Here is a 23054-nt window from a genome sequence, read left to right on the forward strand (position 1 = left end):
GCAAGAACCTCAGGATAGTAGGCTCAGGAATATGTTGGAAGTGTAGATCGGTCGTCCGTATGTAGGAGAGTGTGGTGGGCCTTTCCACACTTGTGGCAGTGATGACCACTGCGGCAGGAGTCCTTGGAATGATTGTGAGCCAAGCAATTGGAGCAGTACTTCTGGATATGTACTTCCTGAAGCCGATTCTGGGGGCTTAGCCGTAGAAAGTGGTGGCACTTCCGTAGAGGATGGATCTTTTGGCAGACTCGGCGTTGGTAGGATTTAATACCTCGAGTACGTCTGTCATCCAAGGCGGGGTATGGAACCCAATATTCGGATGGAGTATTCTTAGGAGGAACTTTTGGTACGGAAACTTGCGTTGAATAGGACGAAATAATGTGTGGAACTGAGGCGGATACTGGCCTTGGAGGGTCGGATGGAATCGTCGGAGTAGTAGGACCGCTGTTTCGATGCAGCAATGTGTGATGCCGATCTTGGCAAGTGAGACAGTTGTGAGCGCTTGTGCAATCCCGGAATTGATGGCTACTTGCAAAGCAATTGGAGCACAACTGCTTCCTTTGGATATAGGCTAAGCGATCTTCTACCGTCATCTGTAGGAAGCGTGGACATATACGCACGGGGTGGTTCTTCTTCGAACACAGATCGCAGCCTTTGGTTATCGGAACTAACCTTGTGTTGAAGGAATTTATTTTTGGAAATTCTGCCTCTCGATTTGTGTCTTTTGACTGGACGTGGTGGAAATTGGCATATCGGAAGCTATCGACGGCCTCAAGAGTTAGATGACGCTCCGTCAAATATGAATGAAGCTCAAGCCACGTAGGAATTTCGGCTTTATTTTGGATGGATTGCTCCCATAATGAGAGAGTGAGCTTTGGTAGTTTTGTCGAGCACATATAAACCAGGATAGGGTCCGAATTCTCAATATTAACACCGGAAAATTTTAAGGAAGTTAAGCAACCTTGAAAAGTGCGTTGAAGTTCCTTTAAGGCTGCTCCCGACTCCTGTGCTATGGATTGCACATTGAAAAGTGTTTTCAGGTGACTGTTCACCTGCAATCGCTTATTTTCGAAACGCTCAGTTAGGTTATTCCAGGCTGAGCGAAAGCCATCATTGGTGAGTGGGGATCTTGAAACTATGGAATGAGCTTCGCCACTAGTTTTTGAATTTAAATGGAATAATTTTTCAACGGGCGTTAGACTAGGATTGTCTATGTATATTGCCGTGAAAAGGTCCCGGAAAGTTGGCCAGCGAAGATAATCGCCAGAATAAACCTCTGTGTTGATAGGAGGGAGCCGACAGCCATACGACGTGGAATTTTGGGACGGAGTTACTGGAGCTTGAGGTATTTGGGAGGAGCCTTTTTGGATTTGTTCCATCAGCTGCGCGGCAAATATTTCGTAAGTGGAGTACGTTTGGTAATACTTGGACTTTAGTATGGATTTTGTGTCTGCGGCGCTCTCGCCTGCAGTTATAATGCAGTCGGAGCATATGTCGTATGCTGCCTTTACCGTTTGCCACAAGGAATTGAGGTGATCGCGACGGATGTTACAGGCGGATAACGTTGGTGTAGGAGCACCTGGAGCGTTCACTGTGGCCTCAAAGTGGATCAGACAGTCAGCTGTGGCCATAAATCGGGTTAAAGCGGATTTTACTGATGTTGCCATGACGTTAAATAATTTAGAATTTTTATTCAGAAGTAAGGAAACGGATTGGAATCAAATTGGAATTTAGGAACCAATTAAGATTGTAAATACGGTCACACTGTCGGATAGGCAGAGTCAATAAATATTTATTATATCGGATGGTCGGACTTATGTAAAGAATTACGGACTTTAATATTGTATGTTTGGAAGGAACATTTATTGTGAGCTCTTGACCCACTGTGCACTGGCGAAGGTATCGATATACGTATGTATGTGTGTGCATATGTGGATTGCGAGTAGCAGAATAACGTTGCGGGAATGGGAAAGACTTCGCTTATGTTTGTATGTCGGTGCGTTTGTTTGTCACCTGCACAACTAAATTGCAAACGATTTGCTGGAGTAAATTTGTGGAATTTGTAACTTTGTTCTTAATATTGGAAATAGTTTAGCCGTATTTGTAGGTCGAGAAAAGTAGTTGGAGTGGACTGTATTAGAAAAAAGTAGTTCGAGTGGACTGTATTAGATTGTTTTTGTAAATATACACATGCAGCTGGAACACAGTAAAAAATAAAGAGTGCAAATCTTAAGTACAATCTTTATGATCGGGAATTTTTTACTGTGGCTGAGTTATATTTTACACACAATTGGAATTGAAAATATATTTGAGAAATATTTTTGTTGAATAGTAGCACTGAAATATCTTCTGGAATTGTTTCAAGTGTACAATTGTGGGCAAAGGAAACTGGAATATTGTCGGGCACAAGTAACGGAATTGAAATACATATATTAAATGCCGTTGCGTCGGATTAATCTCTTTTGGATTTAGACAATATATCATACAGAAAGTTAGTCGAAATAGGGTTCGAAAAACTGGCTGTATGACCGGCAATTATAGTAAGCGGAACTTATCTGGAGTGTTTCAAGCCTGCTGGGACAAAATCAAAGGAAACTCCAGGAGAGGAAAGTCCAAAGATTTTGAAATCCGGCTCGAAGGACCAAAATGTTGGGGCGGTGCGGCTTGATCGGTGAAATAGTTGAAGCCCCAAGATCGAGTGGTACGCATAAAAATACGCGGGTACTTTTGGGTTTTTTACGCGACGTGCGTAGGTGTTTATTAGTACACTTTGAAACATGAACTGCTTAAGCCTAACTTAACTTAAGCGCTCCAGAGCAGAGCGGAGACTTAAGGGAGAGATGGAGAGGGAGAGCGGACGGCAGTGCGAGCGCGCGAGATGTAGACATCTGGATAAAACTGCCGCTCGACACTGCCTCCTGAAATTAAACGCCCTTTTGGCGTGAACAATGTATGCATTGTTTAGAGCACAAACCCCGCCCTTAAGGTGTGTTTCACAATCGGGAAACCGGTTTCCTTTAAAACTGTTTAATGACGGACAGCCCATTTCCTCGACATTAATGAGTTGACGACTCCCAAAAAAGTCTGTAGAAATCGTTCCTTTTCCACACCATTACAAATAATTTGTTTTCCGCTTGTAATTGTCCTTAGATACTTTCGAGTTTGTGGAAAACTATTTTCTCCATCGTTCCAAACAATTTTGTGATGTGTATTGGTTAACCAAATTGCAGTCTTTTGAGATTTTGTATTTAGCAAAGTAAAATCATATGGTGGTTCTATTAAAAAACTATTATTCAAGTTTGGATCTTTTTCGAATACAATTCCAATTTCCTTTAGAATAAAATTATTATTATTATCAAAGAAACCTTGAACATCAATCGAAACAGTATCTTTCAACATTTTTCTAATGTTAAACAACTCGTTGTACTAGTCCGTTTAGTGGGTTATATTCAACTAAACGGTCATGTATGAGGAGACAGTAAGCTTGGGTATTTTTATGACTTGGAGTCTTCAGTTCTATTTAAATTCTCACATCAATAGGACCAGTTTTCACTGATTCGTTTTGATGTGAAAGATCAACCACAATAATAGGGGCCTTCAATTTAAATACATTTGGGGTCAAAAATGGTTGTGATTCACGGTTATAGTAACTAGATTGAAATCTTGTCTACATTTCATAGAGGTGAGCAAACTGATTCTTACTAAAATCAGGTAGGTTTACACCACTTTTAATAATACCGTACATCTTAATTTTTGCAAAATCGCTCGGAGTTGCAAGGGGAATTTTCCAGGTTATATTCGTCATTTCCAACTTAAAAGTTTGTTCACTTCTGGTTTTTTGTGTTGTTTTTTTGGTGTTTACAATTTAACAAAACTTTTTTATAATCCTCAGCAAATCCCAAAAAATGTTTCAATGGTACAGAAAAGTTCAGGTTGGGTCCCCTAGAAATTTCGTCTCCACTGCTCCATCCGGATTTTAATAGATTTTGACTTTGAAGATTATCCAGAGATATATAATTTTTTAGGGATGTAGTCATACCAACAAATCGTGTTTTATCAATCTCAGATCCATTTATTTCGTACTTAATCTTATCCAAAAAGTAAGCCATACAATTATTTTTAAAAAATTTGGTAGCATTATCAGTTGTAGGTCCATTCGGTGAACCTTTTCTAATAATTCCTTGAAAATTAAGGTAACTTTCGTGAGGAAGCACGTACAAGTCTTGATTTTGATTAGTAATTCGAATTTCATCGTTTGGCTTAAATGTTTGATTATACGATGAATAAGTATGAAACTCTTTCTTCGAAATACTCTCATCTGAGTAAACATTTTCTCGAACATTTAAAATTTCGTTCATTGTTTTCCTTTCCACCTTTTATATTATACTCGAAGCTTCAAGCCTAACGACTTTAAAAATAGTTTATTTTTCAAAGTAAGTGAGCTTCTTTTTACTGTTGATCCTCTTTCTATAGCTTTTCAATTAGTAATGCTTGGCTGAGGACTTAAGCTACGTCTTTTATTATAAATAATCATTCTATTTACCGAATGTGCATGCGAATCGAAATGTTTTCACCACGTAAATTCACCAAATCACCGTTTTGATCAACTATGCGTATAGATAGTGTGCTTATTTCGTCACAGTTGATTGGTAAATAAATTAGGTTATGTGGTGTCACTGTCATTTTATACCCAGGCGGAACATTAATGCCAAACTCATGTAATGTATGATTCGGTGTATTATCTACAAATGAACCGCTGATTATATTACATTCCACACGAATTGTATTAATTTTTAATATGTTCACGGTCTGATCTGATCGATAGGTTTTTGTAGGATGTGGTTCTAGTACTTTTTGATGGAAGCCAAACAGCTGTCCAACCGATCTTTCCTTATTAAAGTAAACTGACTCTCGCATGGTAGTTATTTCAACTTGAAGTGTATTATTATTACTTTGAATTTTAAATGTATTTTCAAGGTTATAGTCTTTTAGTTTATAGTAAATGAAATCGGTGATATCATTCAATTCATATGATCCAGTTGGTATTGTAATAACCTTGTCACCGATGTGGAAGAGGTTATTTTTTTCATCAATATTTGGAATCGAATTATACATATTAAAATCGATAAGAGCGCACTCATATCGACCATTCAATTCGATAGGTGGAAAAAAGTTTGTATTTATAATGGAACTATTTCCATTCAAGGATAATGCAAGTGATCATAGACATATTGAAATCTCTTGATAAACTGTGGGATTGTAAGTATCTAACCAAGCTTTTTTATTGAAATTACTCCTTAAATCATAATAAATTGATCAAATCCTTTTCTGTATCTTCCGTTATCCATTTCGTTATCCTTGCTAATTAATAGGAATCCGTGCTTGTCCTCCCAACATTTTTGACAAATTTTCATAAATGTTTCATAATTCATATCAGTGTTAATATGGTCCCGATATATATGCCGCATATTTAAATCATCTTGCTTAAACATTATAATAAAGTTGGCATTATCACGAATCAGATGTTTAGGTATATGACTATACGTTTGACATAAATAAAGAGTGGATATTTTTATGTCGACCCATACAAAAATAAGATCTTATGTTATCTTGTTTTTCACAAGCTACGTCATTGAATATCATAATGGAATTGTTTTTAGCTTCACTGGGGTCTAGTACACCCTCATTATGGGAGAATCGGTTTGATTAATTTCTCCAAGTACTTATATTTAGGTTGATATAAACTTTTTGAAAATATATAAACATTTTCGAGTTTTAATCCATTAGGACTCTCTATTAGACTTAACATAATATTAGTTTTACCACAATTCGAAGGCCCAACAATTAGAGCCCTTATTGTGTTCGGTAAGAGAGCACTATGTCGTAACGGTAGATTTTTCTCGATTTCATCGTTAATATTTCTAACTAAAATTTTTTGATTTTGACTTATTAAACGCATCTTTTAACCTAATGTACATCATTCAATGAGACATCTTTGATGATTAAACATCAATAAAATGGGGAAACGTTTTAATAATCGCATCAGTCTTATTTTTAACTGTAAGCACGGTGGTGGTCTTGTCGATAAGCTAATCAATACATTACCGTTTGAAGCCCATATTTTGGGATATAATTTTTGTGGACCGGGTACAAAGTTACAGAAACGGTTGAAACGTGGTGATCAAGGAATAAACCCATTGGATGAAGCTTGCAAAGAGCACGATTGAATAAAACGGAAAAGAAAGGAAGGAAAAAGGCATTGAAAAATAAAATGAAGAAGACAAGCCTTTCGACTGTTATTAATGTTGCTTCTAAGACATTAAAAAAACAAAAACCATTAGACATTAGACATTGTGAGTGCAATTAAAGTTACACGTAAATCAATTCATCAATCAATGGGTTCTAAGAAAAATGTTAAAGTACCTCGTGTAATTAATGTACCCAAAATTGGAGGTTTTCTACCAATCGTGCCGGTCTTGACAGCCCCCAGCGCTCTTGGTAGTTTAGCAAGTGGTAGTGCAGCAATTGCAAAAACAATGAACTATGCGAGAATGGCTAAAGAAGAAATAGAGGAAAAAAACGTCACAACAGGAAAATTGAAAGTGTTGCTGTAGGAGAAGGATTATATCTCAAGTCCTATAGAAAAGGTTATGGTTTCATTCTTAAGCCCTATAGTAAGGGGAAAGGAATTAAGAAGCGAAAAACTAATTTCTCTGCTAACCAATAGACCACTATCAAATATCGAAATATATCCCACATTTTAGAGGGGTGTTTATTAGAGATCTACTCCCAGAAGCACCAAAAAGTCGGGAGAGTGGTATAGATAATTCTCGATCAAGTGGTACACATTGGGTTGGATATAATAAAAATAAAAATAATATACATTATTTCGATAGTTTTGGAAATCTTCAGCCACCTAGAGAAGTTGTGAAATACTTGGGACATAGAACACAATACAACTACGATAGAGTTCAAGTTGTGAAATACTTGGGACAGAATACAATACAACTACGATAGAGTTCAAGACTTTGATACATACAACTGTGGACACCTGTGCCTCGCTTTTCTACTTTCTTTCGTAGAAGATGTGGAGTCAAAACCGGTATATTTAAATGGTTAATTTACATTTAGGGGGTTGAAAATCAATGTACGTGTCTGTGTGAACTCTGTATAGTATAAAAAGTGGACCTGCACGCGCTCAAATTCACAGTCTAAGTTTTTACTTCACATCGATCGTCATCTAGAGTACAAGAATTTGTGATCATTCTTAACAAAAAAAACTATAACTGCTCATAGCAGCTCAAAACAGCTGGTGACCAGCTTATAACAACTAGTTAACAGCTACTAAACAGGTAATAACCATCCAATAACAGCTATTAGCCAGCTAAAACAAGTAGTAAGCAGATACGAAACAAGTACTAAACAACTGTTAAACAGGTAGTAAACATCAAAATACAGCTAAATACAACGTGGAACAACTGTACCAAGTCCAAAAACATTGTAATTAAGGAGTTCAATAAATTTAATAAAAAGGCACTGCTATCGAAGACAAGGATGCCTGAAAATGTAAGATTCCCGATCCTCAAGGCGGAGCGCAAAACAACAAAGGTTGGAGAATTTGTTGCTCTCGAGTTGGAGGAGCACATTCTGTACATGCCGGAAAGGTACACCTCTCTTCAAGATTTTGCAAAAACCTTAGGTCTCGCTTGGGATCCAGTTTTTGACGAACTATTGTTTTCCTTTTCGGTCTTACAGTCAACATCAAGCCCCTGCAGGCGATCTGTCCTGTCTGCAATAGCGCGATTTTACGATCCTCTCGGGTTGGTTGGACCTGTGACAACAAAATCGAAAATTCTCCTTCAACAACTGTGCAAGGAAAAGTTTTCCTGGGATGAAGGCCTTTCTGAGTCACAGAATACGGAATGGAGTTCTATATGTACGAGTTTTGGGCAGATTAAGCATGTGTCATTTCCTCGGCTGGTTCGTTCTCCAAATTCTAAGAGTGAAATTCATGGATTTTGTGATGCCAGAGTAGAAGCATATGGTGCCTGTGTCTACATCGTTTGCAACGGCCGACCTCAATTACTTTGCTCAAAGTCAAGGGTAGCCCGTTTCAAAACACTCACTGTGCCCAAGCTGGAACTGTGTGGGGCGGAACTCCTGTCTAGGCTCATCGCAGAGGTGGCTGGGACGAGTGCATTTGAGGAAAAGTTTTACTGCTGAAGCGACTCTGCTGTTGCGCTTTCATGGATCCGAGACGAACCGAGTAGCTGCCATTCAAAAGCTAACTGAGTCTGTGGAGTGCCAACTTCCTTAAATCCAGCTGACATTCTCTCCCGAGGTGAGCTCATCGAGTCTCCTCTCTGGGCTCATGGACCAAAATGCCTCTGTGGCCCCAAAGCTGACTGGCCGACTTCAATCACTGCTGAAAAGCCAACGCTTGAGGTTCGCCGGAGGATTCTACTAACAAAATCTCCATACGAAGACATAGTGGCCAGTTCAAAGAATTTTCGGATACGTCTATAAGTTTAGTAGTCGCATCCATCGCCCTACGCTCACGGTGTCTGACCTTCAAGGGGGTACTCTACTGTTGCAGTACTGCGGTACTCAAATCATTGCAGTCAAAGGGAATGGTGCACTCCTCCAGCTCGCTCGCATCTCTTTCGCCATTCATTGACCAATTTGGGCTTCTTAGAGTGAATGGCCGGCTAAGGAATTCTTCTCTGGATTTTAAAGGGCGTCATCCAATTATATTACCACGGAGTCATTCGGTCACTATTGCCATTATTACTCACTTTCATGAACGCAATCTGCACATTGGGCCACGGGCATTACTCGGCATAATTTGATCCCAATATTGGCCTTTTGAAGGAGGGGAAGACGGCTTTAAAGGCGGTAAACAAATGTATTAGATGCTTTCGAATGAAGCCTCAAGTAGTAGAGCATATTATGGCGGATCTTCTAAAGGAGCGACTTTATGGATCTCATGCGTTCGAAGTCACTGGCATTGACTTTTGCGGGCCATTTTACTACAAGTCAGAGGCGCGAAGCAAGCCTCCAGTAAAATGCTACGTTTGCGTCTTCATTTGTTTCGCCACGAAGGCTATTCATTTGGAGTTAATCAAGGATCTCTCTACGGTATCGATTCTACATGGCCTCAAACGATTTATATGCACTATAAGAAGGCCGCGGCAGATTTGGTCTGATAATGCAACCAACTTTGTTGGCGCTCGCAATGAGCTGCTCGAACTAAGGCGCCTATTCCTCAGCAGTGATCACCAGAGAGCTACGTTGGACTTTTGCCTAGCGGAGGCTATTGATTGGTGTTTCATTCCTCCAAGGTCGCCACACTTTGGCGGTCTTTGGGAAGCGGCTGTGAAGATCGCTAAGCATCATTTCTACCGCGCTGTTGGCACTGCTGTTTTAGCCTTTGAGGAGTTGCGGACCCTGGTATGTCACATTTCGGCGGTTGTTAATTCTCGACCATTAGTCTCGATTTCAGAAAACCCAGCTGATCTGGATGTACTAACCCCAGCACATTTTTTGAATGGTGGTCCGCCTTCCACTTTCGTCAAGCCGGATGTGACCAGTCTTAACTTCAATCGCTTGGATGGATGGTCCCGATGGATGACGCACCCCAAAACCTGGCCTGGTTGTCGATGACTTAGTTCTGGTCAAGGACGAAAACTTGCCTCACATAAAGTGGCCCCTCGCCAGAGTGATCATGCTTCTGTTCGGTGGCGATGGGGTTGCTTGAGTTGCCGTTCTGAAGACAGCATCAGGAGTGACAAAGCGAGCAGTAAACAAGCTGTTTCTGCTTCCCCTTAAGGATGATGATGAAACCCAGGCTTCTAACGCGGGGAGTATGTCGGGTCACGCAGCCGCAACACCTTATTAACTTAATTCGATCTCTTATATTAATGGCATCGCGTAAGGTAGCTCTCTCTATCTAACTCTCTCGTTTTTTGTGCATTCGGCTGACTGTCCCTTTGTAAAAGTAGTACGAATTCTGATCTCGACATTAAATGCATTCTCGTCTTGCCTGCTGTACTCTCTCTCGCTAATAAATTGTTAGCAAGCCTTAAGCAACCTGAAATTCGTATTTTAACTTAGCAATAACTAATAAAAAAGCTTATTAGTTCAACAGACCTAAAAAAGTACAAACAATTCATTAACATTGGGAGATAAAGAACTAAAAATTAAAGATAATAAAATATAATTTTCTAGTGGAATGAGTTGTGATCTGACTTTAGGTCTGTACTTTCTAAATTTTCTTAGTAAACCTGAAAACTTTGATGATCAAGACTTGAAAATGTATAAAATAATTATTTTAGAAACTAATATACATAGAGTAGGCTTTAAACCTAATAGCAGAAAAAAGGGTACACGAGCATACAAATATAGCCATATTATTAAGAAATTGATAGACAAAGACACAAGCTTTAAGCGCACTTGTGGGGTACGCGAGCACTTACTTCGCCCGCGCTTATTCAGTACAGCACTAGCCACCGTCTGCTACGATTATTTTTAAAGCGGTTTCCTTACTTCTTTGTCTCACGGCTATATGTAACGCCATACAGCCAGCAGTTATATATTGAATAATAAATTGGATATATGTTAACCTGCGAGTTTTATTAGATCCGGGACGTGCTACGTAAAGTCGAGGACAGGGTGGCGCTGGCCTCAACAATCTTTAAAAATAATCGTAATAAATTACGTAACTAATAACGCGGATCACGTGGTGCCCGACTTAATAGTCCATTAGCCCCGTCCAAGTGAAAATAACAATATTCGGGGAACTGCCCTACATCAATTCCCTACATCAATTTCAGTCCTACAACGTCTACTCCACTTCGCTCAAAAAAAAGTTTTGGTTACATAACTCTTCAGAAATCAAATCCAAACTATGTATATTAGAATGATGTAAATGAGTTATGTCGCCGCCGAAATCTGTTACAATAGACAGATATAATGAGCCCGCTATAATGTTCCAATCAGCAGATGAGTGGCTGGAATTGTACCGTTCAACACAAGCTTTAAGCCAACAAGGCAACTCCGTTTATCTTAGCCTGCTAGCAGCCAAAACTAAAGTTGCCCCGCTAAGCCCGCTGTCCATCCCCCGTATGGAATTACAGGCAGCAGTCACTGGCGCCAAGCTTAGCCAGTCAATTCAAACAAATTCTCGGCTATCAGTTAACTCCCATCACTACTGGACGGACTCCAAAACAGTCCTCAAATGGCTGCGAATGGACCCACGCAAGTTCCAGCAGTACGTAATGCATCGCGTAGGAGAAGTGTTGGAGCTCACCAATGTCGACCAATGGCACTGGGTGCCATCAGACTTAAACCCTACTGACATCGCCACTAAGACTTCGAGTTTCACTTCCATGCATAAGTGGTTTGATGGCCCGGAGTATCTTCTCCAGGAACGCTCTCGTTGGCCCACCTGTACCGACCTAGGAGCCCCAACCAACATCGAAGTGAAGCAGGTGTTTTTCGTCGCTACTACACCACTGGACCCCATCGTGAACGTAGAACACTTTTCCGGCTGGCGGAGGCTATATCGAGCGGTAGCAACGTTCATATTATACATCGAAAAGCTGAAAGCAACAGCGCGGAAAACGCCTCCGATTACGAGCATTAACGCCGAGACGATACGCCGCGCTCAAACAACACTGATACGCTACGCGCAAGTATCAGAGTTCCGAAAAGAAATATCTTTACTCTCCAAAGGTAAAGCTCTAAACGCAAATTCAAAACTAATTTGTCTTAATGTGTTTCTAGACGATGACCAGTTGCTACGGATCCGAGGGAGAGCTGAAAACTTGTGCCCCCAACAGCAAATAGTACTCCCTTACGGCCATTACGTAACACGCCTAATTGATAACTGGTATCACCGTCAGATGCACCACACCATGCACGAGGCCTGCATCAATAGGATTCGTGGCATTTATTATATACCATGCTTAAGAGTTTTATATAAGTCAGCCCGACGAGCATGTCAGCGCTGCAGAAACGATAATGCCTCCCCAAAACCGCCGCTAATGGCCCAACTTCCCATTGCTAGAGTCGCCGCTTATCAACGCCCATTTACCTACGTTGGAATCGATTACTTTGGACCAATTCTCGTGACCGTTGGCAGGAGGAAGGAGAAACGATGGGGAGTAATCTTTACCTGTCTCACGGTCAGGGCAGTGCATCTAGAAATAGCTCACTCCCTCGACGCCTCGTCATGCATTATGTGTATCCGCAACTTCTTCAATCGCCGCGGGACACCTAGAGAAATATTCACGGACAACGGCACTAATTTTAAAGCTTCCGAGAAGGTGATCTGCGAGGAGCTTCCAAGGGTTGACTTCGACGAAGTGTACAGATCGTTCGACACAATTAAGTGGAGCTTTAACCCACCAGCAGCGCCTCATATGGGGGGAGCATGGGAGCGCCTTATAGGCTCCATAAAAAGGGTCCTGTCCGCCATCTGCCCAGCGATGAAGTTTACTAGCGAGAGTCTACAAAGCGCACTTTGGGAGATCGAATTATAATAAACTCAAGGCCGCTCACATTCGTATCGCTGGACACCAACGACGACGAAGCCATCACACCCAATCATTTGCTACTGGGGTCAGTAAGCGGATATAAGCCCATCTTCGACAACAATCTCTCGGTTCGATGCATGTGGCAATCGACTCAACTATTCGCCGACCATTTCTGGAAACGATGGGTCAGGGAATATGTTCCCGACTTAGCTCGCCGAGGAAAATGGTACGCCAAGCAGCCACCTCTAACGATTGGCAGCGTCGTCCTCATAGTGGACGAGAACTTACCACGAAACACGTGGCCGAAAGGAATAGTCACCGATGTGGTCTTAGCTTAGGACCAGCAAGTAAGAAGCGCTACGATCAAGACTGCCCACGGCATCTTACGACGACCCGTAACGAAGCTGGCTGTATTGAACGTCGGTAAGATTGAGGGTAACCCAGACGCAGGAGAGCCAAGTTTACCGGGGGGAGAATGTCGCCGCCGAAATCTGTTTCAATAGACAGATATAATGAGCCCGCTATAATGTTCCAATCAGCAGATGAGTGGCTGGAATTGTACCGTTCAACACAAGCTTTAAGCGCACTTGTGGGGTACGCGAGCACTTACTTCGCCCGCGCTTATTCAGTACAGCACTAGCCACCGTCTGCTACGATTATTTTTAAAGCGGTTTCCTTACTTCTTTGTCTCACGGCTATATGTAACGCCATACAGCCAGCAGTTATATATTGAATAATAAATTGGATATATGTTAACCTGCGAGTTTTATTAGAACCGGGACGTGCTACGTAAAGTCGAGGACAGGGTGGCGCTGGCCTCAACAATCTTTAAAAATAATCGTAATAAATTACGTAACTAATCACGCGGATCACGTGGTGCCCGACTTAATAGTCCATTAGCCCCGTCCAAGTGAAAATAACAATATTCGGGGAACTGCCCTACATCAATTCCCAACGTGGATAACAACAACCTATCAAGTGGAGTACACCATTGCAAGCGATGTGCACATGAAGGTTGTGATCGAATGGTCCAGTGCAGCAAATGCCACTCCTGGTACCACAGCGAGTGCGTGGGCGTTGATGATGATCACAGCTGGCAATGTGACTGCGAGAATATAATACGCGACGTCGTCACAGAGGTGGTGCCAACGATGCCGATGTCATTCCACAAACCTCAGGAATCCTCATCACCGACGCAAGGAAACGGATTGGCAAAACTTCCATACAATCCGTCATATCAAGCTTCCCCTCTGGAACACATTAACAAAAATACACAATCGGCGTCGACGACGGTCACGACCACTAGCATGGCAGTGGGTGGTATATCAGCTTTAGGCGAAAAGCCCGCTCAAACGCCATGCGGTTTATCGAACCAAACCTCACATGGTCCATCCCCGGTTAAGCAACAGCTGATCAGACCAAAGGAAGCCGAAGCCATAGGGAGCTTATTAGTGGGACCAGACGCAGCCAACAAAATAATACTGACCTCTGGCATACCAACACCTTCGCAGATTGCCGCTCGTCAAGCGATCCCAAGGGAGTTGCCAGCATTCGATGGCAACCCCCAAGCTTGGCCATTATTTTATAGCAGTTTTCAAACTAGCACAGAGATCGCCAGCTACACCAACGCGGAGAACCTCATGCGCCTACAGTCAAGCCTAAGAGGTAGGGCCCGAGAACTAGTGCAAAGTAAGTTACTATTACCAGCGATGGTCCCCGAAATCATACAGATACTTCAAATGTGTTTCGGTCGGCCAGAGCATGTACTTCAGACAATGCTTGATAAAGCACGGAAAATGCCGCCTCCAAAGGACAAACTAGAACCTCTGATCGAGTACGCACTCTGCGTAAGAAACATATATTCAACGATGGAAGCCTGCGAGCTAGTCGCCCACATGAGCAACCCACTCCTTGTGCAGGATCTAGTGGAAAAGCTTCCTTCGCAGCTAAAATTGCAATGGGCCATGCACCCAAAAGAAACCGCTGTGCCGGTGGTGAAAGTATTCAGCGAATGGATGTACACAATCGCCGAAGCAGCTAGTCAAGTATCATCCCCACTTTACTTCGGTCGCAGCGAACGCCTTAATTACCATTCGGCGAGTGAGGAGCCACTTCGTTTTAGAGGAAAATGCGTGATATGCGATGCCGGAGACCACAAGATCCAAACCTGCCCTAACTTCGCCGCTATGAACACGGAAGAAAGATGCGACGTGTCCCGCACCCATCACTTGTGCCTCAATTGCCTCAACAAGCACCGAAGCCAGTGCCTTTCAAGGAAGACATGCAACATAAACAACTGTCGCGAACGTCACCATCCCGTACTGCATGCAGAACAACTCTACCGCTCCGAACACCCGCGCCAGCCAACAGCACCCGAGCTGGAGAGCATTCACATTCTCGCCCATAGACATGCGGATCAAACTAATTTCCGTATCGTATCAATCAAAATCGATTATAAGACTCAACAAATTAACACCTTTGCCTTTCTAGACGAAGGATCATCAGTAACGCTGATCGAGGAAACTATCTTCCAGCAGCTGGGGGTGACAGGCGTACCACACCCACTCTGCCTGAAATGGACCGACAATACAACCCGTGTCGAAGAAACTTCTAAAACAGCGACTTTACGTGTCATCAACACGCAGAACGGAGCCAAATTTAAACTGAGAGACGTTCGCAGCGTCAGAAGCCTAAACTTACCAATACAGTCCGCCAACATGGAGGAGCTCGCCATGAAGTTCCCGTACCTTAAAGGACTACCAATTACCTCATATGCCAACGTGCGACCAACTATAATCGTCGGAGCGGATAACTGGAATCTAGCCGTACCTCTTAGAATCCGGGAGGGAGCGTGGCGCCAGCCAATTGCTTCCAAAACTCGACTGGGATGGACGTTGCAAATCCCTCCGAGCAAAAGATCTAACGCAGAGGGACACGTTAACATTCATGAGTGTAGATGCTACGAAGCCGACACCGCCTTACACGAGGCCATTAAGCAAACCTTCGCAGTAGAGACTCCTCGACGTGCCCACCTATATTCTGAAGCTGACTCCCGTGCCCTAGCCATCATGAACTCGACAGCCAATTTTGAGGACGATTGATTTGAAATTGGACTGCTGTGGAATAGCGAGAACGCAGCTCTACCAGATAGTTACCCAAACGCCCTTAGACGACTGAAGTGCCTACAACGGAAATTCATCAAGGAACCAGCACTAAAGATTCAAACCCAAAAGGAGATCGACAATCTCGTGCAAAAGAAGTATGCCCGTAAGCTAAGTGCAACCGAGATATTGGAAGAAAACGCGAGGGTATGGTATCTACCAACCTTTATAATTACAAACCCGAACAAACCTAATAGGGTTCGTCTAGTTTGGGATGCAGCGGCGCAGTCAGGGGGACAATCCCTGAACGACTTCATACACGCCGGTCCCGACCTCTTGAAACCATTGGTGGATCTGCTGATCTCATTTCGCGCCGGAAAGGTGGCGATCATCGGTGACATCGCGGAGATGTTTCACCAAATTCGAGTCAAGCCGGAAGATGCCCATGTTCAGCGCTTCCTTTGGTACGACCAAGATGACGAACTACACCATCCAAGCGTCTACACGATGGAAGCGCTCACATTCGGCATAAACTGCGCACCATGTTTCGCACACTTCATACGGGACAGAAACGCTGACAGGTTCCAACAGCAATATCCCGCCGTCGCACAAGCCGTGAAAAATTACCACTACGTCGACGACTTTATCTACAGCGGCAACGATAATAAGGAGGTGATAGAAATCGCCACACAAGTTCGCCATATTCACGCCGCAGGAGGGTTCTATATTCGCAACTGGGCATCGAACTCGAAGACTGTGCTTGGCAAACTAGGCGGAGAATCATCGTCAACCGAGGTCGAAATCACCACCGCCGAGAAAGTCCTCGGCCTATACTGGATCCCGGAAACGGACGACCTAACGTTTATCATCAAATTCTCCCGTCTGAAACGCGACATATGGACTGAAAACGCATCTTGCATATGCAGCAGTCTCGTATCTTCGCATCCAACAAGGCAACTCCGTTTATCTTAGCCTGCTAGCAGCCAAAACTAAAGTTGCCCCGCTAAGCCCGCTGTCCATCCCCCGTATGGAATTACAGGCAGCAGTCACTGGCGCCAAGCTTAGCCAGTCAATTCAAACAAATTCTCGGCTATCAGTTAACTCCCATCACTACTGGACGGACTCCAAAACAGTCCTCAAATGGCTGCGAATGGACCCACGCAAGTTCCAGCAGTACGTAATGCATCGCGTAGGAGAAGTGTTGGAGCTCACCAATGTCGACCAATGGCACTGGGTGCCATCAGACTTAAACCCTACTGACATCGCCACTAAGACTTCGAGTTTCACTTCCATGCATAAGTGGTTTGATGGCCCGGAGTATCTTCTCCAGGAACGCTCTCGTTGGCCCACCTGTACCGACCTAGGAGCCCCAACCAACATCGAAGTGAAGCAGGTGTTTTTCGTCGCTACTACTTTCCGGCTGGCGGAGGCTATATCGAGCGGTAGCAACGTTCATATTATACATCGAAAAGCTGAAAGCAACAGCGCGGAAAACGCCTCCGATTACGAGCATTAACGCCGAGATGATACGCCGCGCTCAAACAACACTGATACGCTACGCGCAAGTATCAGAGTTCCGAAAAGAAATATCTTTACTCTCCAAAGGTAAAGCTCTAAACGCAAATTCAAAACTAATTTGTCTTAATGTGTTTCTAGACGATGACCAGTTGCTACGGATCCGAGGGAGAGCTGAAAACTTGTGCCCCCAACAGCAAATAGTACTCCCTTACGGCCATTACGTAACACGCCTAATTGTTAACTGGTATCACCGTCAGATGCACCACACCATGCACGAGGCCTGCATCAATAGGATTCGTGGCATTTATTATATACCATGCTTAAGAGTTTTATATAAGTCAGCCCGACGAGCATGTCAGCGCTGCAGAAACGATAATGCCTCCCCAAAACCGCCGCTAATGGCCCAACTTCCCATTGCTAGAGTCGCCGCTTATCAACGCCCATTTACCTACGTTGGAATCGATTACTTTGGACCAATTCTCGTGACCGTTGGCAGGAGGAAGGAGAAACGATGGGGAGTAATCTTTACCTGTCTCACGGTCAGGGCAGTGCATCTAGAAATAGCTCACTCCCTCGACGCCTCGTCATGCATTATGTGTATCCGCAACTTCTTCAATCGCCGCGGGACACCTAGAGAAATATTCACGGACAACGGCACTAATTTTAAAGCTTCCGAGAAGGTGATCTGCGAGGAGCTTCCAAGGGTTGACTTCGACGAAGTGTACAGATCGTTCGACACAATTAAGTGGAGCTTTAACCCACCAGCAGCGCCTCATATGGGGGGAGCATGGGAGCGCCTTATAGGCTCCATAAAAAGGGTCCTGTCCGCCATCTGCCCAGCGATGAAGTTTACTAGCGAGAGTCTACAAAGCGCACTTTGGGAGATCGAATTATAATAAACTCAAGGCCGCTCACATTCGTATCGCTGGACACCAACGACGACGAAGCCATCACACCCAATCATTTGCTACTGGGGTCAGTAAGCGGATATAAGCCCATCTTCGACAACAATCTCTCGGTTCGATGCATGTGGCAATCGACTCAACTATTCGCCGACCATTTCTGGAAACGATGGGTCAGGGAATATGTTCCCGACTTAGCTCGCCGAGGAAAATGGTACGCCAAGCAGCCACCTCTAACGATTGGCAGCGTCGTCCTCATAGTGGACGAGAACTTACCACGAAACACGTGGCCGAAAGGAATAGTCACCGATGTGGTCTTAGCTAAGGACCAGCAAGTAAGAAGCGCTACGATCAAGACTGCCCACGGCATCTTACGACGACCCGTAACGAAGCTGGCTGTATTGAACGTCGGTAAGATTGAGGGTAACCCAGACGCAGGAGAGCCAAGTTTACCGGGGGGAGAATGTCGCCGCCGAAATCTGTTCCAATCAGCAGATGAGTGGCTGGAATTGTACCGTTCAACACAAGCTTTAAGCGCACTTGTGGGGTACGCGAGCACTTACTTCGCCCGCGCTTATTCAGTACAGCACTAGCCACCGTCTGCTACGATTATTTTTAAAGCGGTTTCCTTACTTCTTTGTCTCACGGCTATATGTAACGCCATACAGCCAGCAGTTATATATTGAATAATAAATTGGATATATGTTAACCTGCGAGTTTTATTAGAACCGGGGCGTGCTACGTAAAGTCGAGGACAGGGTGGCGCTGGCCTCAACAAGTTAGTCAAACGATTGAAAATTTTAGTAGCATCAAAAGGAGCGGGTAACACCAAACACAATAACGAAATTTTTTCAATATTAGAGGAATTGCGTGAAGAAAGGATTATATTTTAATGGGTATAAATAGGAAGGACAAATATGTTTTACATTTATAAACATCATGTCTGTCGACAAGCTTGGACATCTTTCTGATAAGAAACGATCAGAAAGAAAAGACGTGTTCATTCTACTGAGGGATTATTCATCATTCAACGGATCTAAGCCTTTAGACAACAATGATCTAGCAACGAAACAATATACTGATGAGATCCTCGGAAAGTTGGGAGAAGATTTAAGAAAATTTATATCTCAAAATGTTAATCGTCGACTCACAAAAATTTCAAGCTTAGAAAATAAAATTGAATTGAATAATAAGAGGGCAGACAGCGCTGACCAAATTTTTGCCAAAATTCTGGAAAAGATTAAAAACATTAAGGACTATATATTTAAATATGTAACAAAACCGATATCATTACCGAAAAAAACCACAATTGAGTTAGAAGGTGTCGCTTTTCAGCCTATCAGAAGAATATGATTAAGCGAAAAATCGTAAATGAGTTGCACGGACCATCTCGAAAAAACTTTCAACGAAGACGAGTGATTAAAAGGGGTATAAACGATCTGTGGCAAGCAGATTTGGTTGAAATGGGAGCCTTTTCAAAATCTAATGATGGGTACCGATACTTGTTGACTGTTATAGACACATTTTCGAAATATGCTTGGGGTGAGGCATTAAAATCAAAAAATGCAAATGATGTTTCCCAAGCCATGGAGAGAATATTTAAATCGGGTCATGGAACACCAAGAAACCTGCAAACTGATGATGGCACTGAATTCTTTAATTCTAAATTTAAGGTATTAATGAAAAGTTATAGGATAAATCATTATTCAACCTTCAGTACTCTAAAAGCATCAATAGTTGAACGTTTCAATAGAACTCTTAAAAAATTAATGTGGCGTGAGTTTAGTTTCAATGGAAATAATAAGTGGATAGATATGTATAAACAATTAATTAATAAATATAATAATAGAGAGCATAGAACAATAAAAATGAGTCCAAGTAAAGTCAATTCTTCCAATGAAAAACAAATATTACAAACATCGTATAATCACCTGAAAATATTTGTTGCAAGTAAATTCCGTAAGGGGGACCACGTTCGTATCAGTAAATATAAACATGTCTTTGAGAAAGGGTATACACCAAACTATACAACAGAAATCTTTAAAATTAGAAAGGTGAAGAACACATACCCTAAAACATACTTACTTGAAGATTTAGATGGTAGCCCGATTCAGGGCGGATTCTATAAAGAAGAACTGAAAAAAACACGATTTCCCCACACTTACCTAGTTGAAAAAGTTGTAAGGCGAAAAGGAAATAAAGTTTTGGTTAAGTGGCTCGGGTTTTCAAAGACTAGCTGGATAAACAAGGAAGACATTTTGTAGTATAATAAATGATTTATTTAATTAATTTTTATTTGTAAATTATTTTGTATTTACATATTTATCTTATCTTATATTAAGTTTAATATTAATATTTTTGTACAATGTTTTAAACTAAAACTAAATATAATAAAAATACTTTTTACAAACTCAAAATCATTTTCATTTATATTTTCCAAAGTCTCGATCATAATAAAATATCTCCAATTCAACTGATTTATAAAATAAATCTTTTTCAATATGTTCTTTTTGAAATTTAAGGCTATCTAATGATTCTCCATCGTTCACATAATTATTTTGTATCATTTCACCCAAGCAAAATGAATTTGATTCTAGCCATTCAACATTTTCTAAAATATCTTTTTCAATTAATCTCTGATGTTTTATTGATGTCGTACCATGGTCTTCATTACTTAACTCTACAAATTGTGCTTCATTAACATTACGTTTTCTTTTGTTATCTTAGCCACAAGGATTTTTTTTAATTACTTTAACTGTAGCTATTTTGTGTAGTGCTTTTGATCTAAACATTGTTCTATGACCATATAGTGAGGCCCCAGATAAAAAAACGTTTTTCTATTGTTCAATTGTAAGATTTCGTGAACTCACTCCCTTTGCTTTATTATGTGAAGATTCAACTTGATCTATTCTACAATATAACAATAAACCTTTGTTTGAGCACAGACCTACAAATTCTGTCATGAGTTAACCGTTAAGCTCATCTTTAAAAATGTGTTTTTCGTATAGTCTTCGTGCTATAAGTATTTGTAGTTCTCAACATTGCCTCCCAAGAAAGCTGGGCCAAGTGAATAAATTTGCACAACAATTTTTCGGAAGTTTTCAATAATGTCAGTTAAAAGGAATACATCAGTTTTCAAATATAATTCTAAATAATCTTTAAGAGTGGAACATGAGAAATGGGATCAAACTTTAAGAGCGTGATCATAGTCTTCCTGAGAGCATTCCCTTTCCGTTAAATTACTATAGAATGCTTCCTTTGGTGGGAGGAATGTTTCCTCGAGTCTACTATCGGAATCTAAATATTCATAGGGAAATATACCCTTCTTACGCATTAGTTGAAATTCAATTCAAAAATGACTTTACAGATTTCATTTGATCATCAACTAAATTAGAAGCTAGGGTATCTAAACTTGATGCCATAAATCTATATGTATCGAGAAAACGAATTTCAAAACAAGGGAGAACGCTATAGTCGAGTACCTCGACTATCAGATACCCGTTACTCAGCTAAATGGAGATATGCAAGCAGCAAAGCGAGATTAAAATGCGCCACCTACCGGCGGTAGACAGATTTAAGCGTTATGGGCGTTAGAGTGGGCGTGGCAAATTTTTTTTGGATCAATCGATAGGAATTGACGAGCCCAATACATTTCAGTTAAAATTTTTTATCTAGCATGAAAATTGTGGGCGTCACAGGTTTTTGCGGTTTGTGGGCGTTAAAGTGGGCGTGGCAAACTTTTTTTGGGTCAATCGATAGGTATTGATGAGAACATTACATTTCAGTTAAAATTTTCTATCTAGCATCAAAACTGTAGAAGCCACAGCTTTGGGCGGTTTGTGGGCGTTAGAGTGGGCGTGGCAGTCTACTGAAACAAACTTGCGCTGCGTAGGAAGCTCAGGAATCTGCACGCCAAATCTCAATAGCCTAGCTCTCATAGTTTCCGAGATCTCAGCGTTCATCCGGACAGACGGACAGACGGACAGACAGACAGACGGACATGGCTAGATCGACTCGGCTAGTGATCCTGATCAAGAATATATATACTTTATGGGGTCGGAAACGCTTCCTTCTGCCTGTTACATACTTTCCGACGAATCTAGTATACCCTTTTACTCTACGAGTAACGGGTATAACTATTTCCACTTAAACTAGTCATTTTTTTTGAGACAGAAATATGGTTTTCCTTATTTATTGATATTACGGAAATTTCACCGGGAATCTTTCCCAACTCTTGACTAAGTAAATGACAGTAGTATCTCGAAAAATTATGAAAAAATACTCCTATGAATTTGTTAACTTTATAAACCAAGTTACATTTAGAGTGGGCTGCACCTCTAAAGCGACCTGTGAAATGATAATGATCTCTAACCCTATCAGTCCCTAAAACTTTCTGACAAATAGAACTATTCAATGAATTATCGAATTTTTGCTGCTCATTCAAAGTCATTTTCATAGGAACTATTTTATGTAAGTAGTCATCACTCAGTTTAGTTAAATTTTTTATCAAGGAATTTACAAAACTTATTCCTGAATTTTTTCCTGTTTCTAAAACAAATTTATCTAGTTTTGAATCAAAAGCACACTTTATATAACACGCATATGATATTGGAATATGTTCATTAATAATTAATAATTTGGGGCTCACTTCAAAATTGTTTGGTTCCAGAATGCATTCAATATCCGCGTAGACAAAAAATGGAACTTGAAGCTGATGTTGAACTTGGGTAAATTCCAGTGTATTATTGTGGGGGTGTGGCATCTTTGAAACCCTCCTACTGCAGAGCGTCTTGTGTTTCAATGCAGCCTCCTGGGTTCCGGATGAATTTAAACACACATTACAGAAAAATTGCGCCCTCCTCTGATTTCCTCTTTGAGCAGTCATTAATCTTTGAAAGAGAAATATATACAAATTATTTAATTGCTTAAAAGAGATAAAAATGAATAAAAGAATTTACCTTGAAATATTTTTAACGTACATGTAATGTCCATTTCCA

General features: G+C 41.6%; 3 protein-coding genes across 3 annotated transcripts; all 3 read left to right on the plus strand.

Annotated features, from left to right (window-relative positions):
• Nucleotides 1-10985: 10985 nt before the first annotated feature.
• Nucleotides 10986-12874, plus strand: LOC139355022 (uncharacterized). Its single transcript, XM_070999301.1, has 3 exons — nt 10986-11733; nt 11785-12493; nt 12553-12874. Exons 1-3 carry the CDS (start codon nt 10986-10988, stop codon nt 12872-12874), a joined length of 1779 nt encoding a protein of 592 aa, XP_070855402.1.
• A 687-nt stretch (nt 12875-13561) lies between these two features.
• On the plus strand, nt 13562-17153 carry LOC139355023 (uncharacterized). The gene is made up of 4 exons (XM_070999302.1): nt 13562-14201; nt 14295-15387; nt 15664-16570; nt 16677-17153. The coding sequence occupies exons 1-4, from the start codon at nt 13562-13564 to the stop codon at nt 17151-17153; spliced, it is 3117 nt and encodes a 1038-aa protein (XP_070855403.1).
• Nucleotides 17154-17160: 7 nt separating this feature from the next.
• On the plus strand, nt 17161-18650 carry LOC139355024 (uncharacterized). Its single transcript, XM_070999303.1, has 3 exons — nt 17161-17242; nt 17294-18002; nt 18062-18650. The coding sequence occupies exons 1-3, from the start codon at nt 17161-17163 to the stop codon at nt 18648-18650; spliced, it is 1380 nt and encodes a 459-aa protein (XP_070855404.1).
• The last annotated feature ends 4404 nt before the right edge of the window (nt 18651-23054 follow it).

Source organism: Drosophila suzukii, unplaced genomic scaffold (genome assembly GCF_043229965.1).
Source record: "Drosophila suzukii unplaced genomic scaffold, CBGP_Dsuzu_IsoJpt1.0 scf_6, whole genome shotgun sequence".
In the NCBI taxonomy this organism is placed as follows: Eukaryota; Metazoa; Arthropoda; class Insecta; order Diptera; family Drosophilidae; genus Drosophila; species Drosophila suzukii.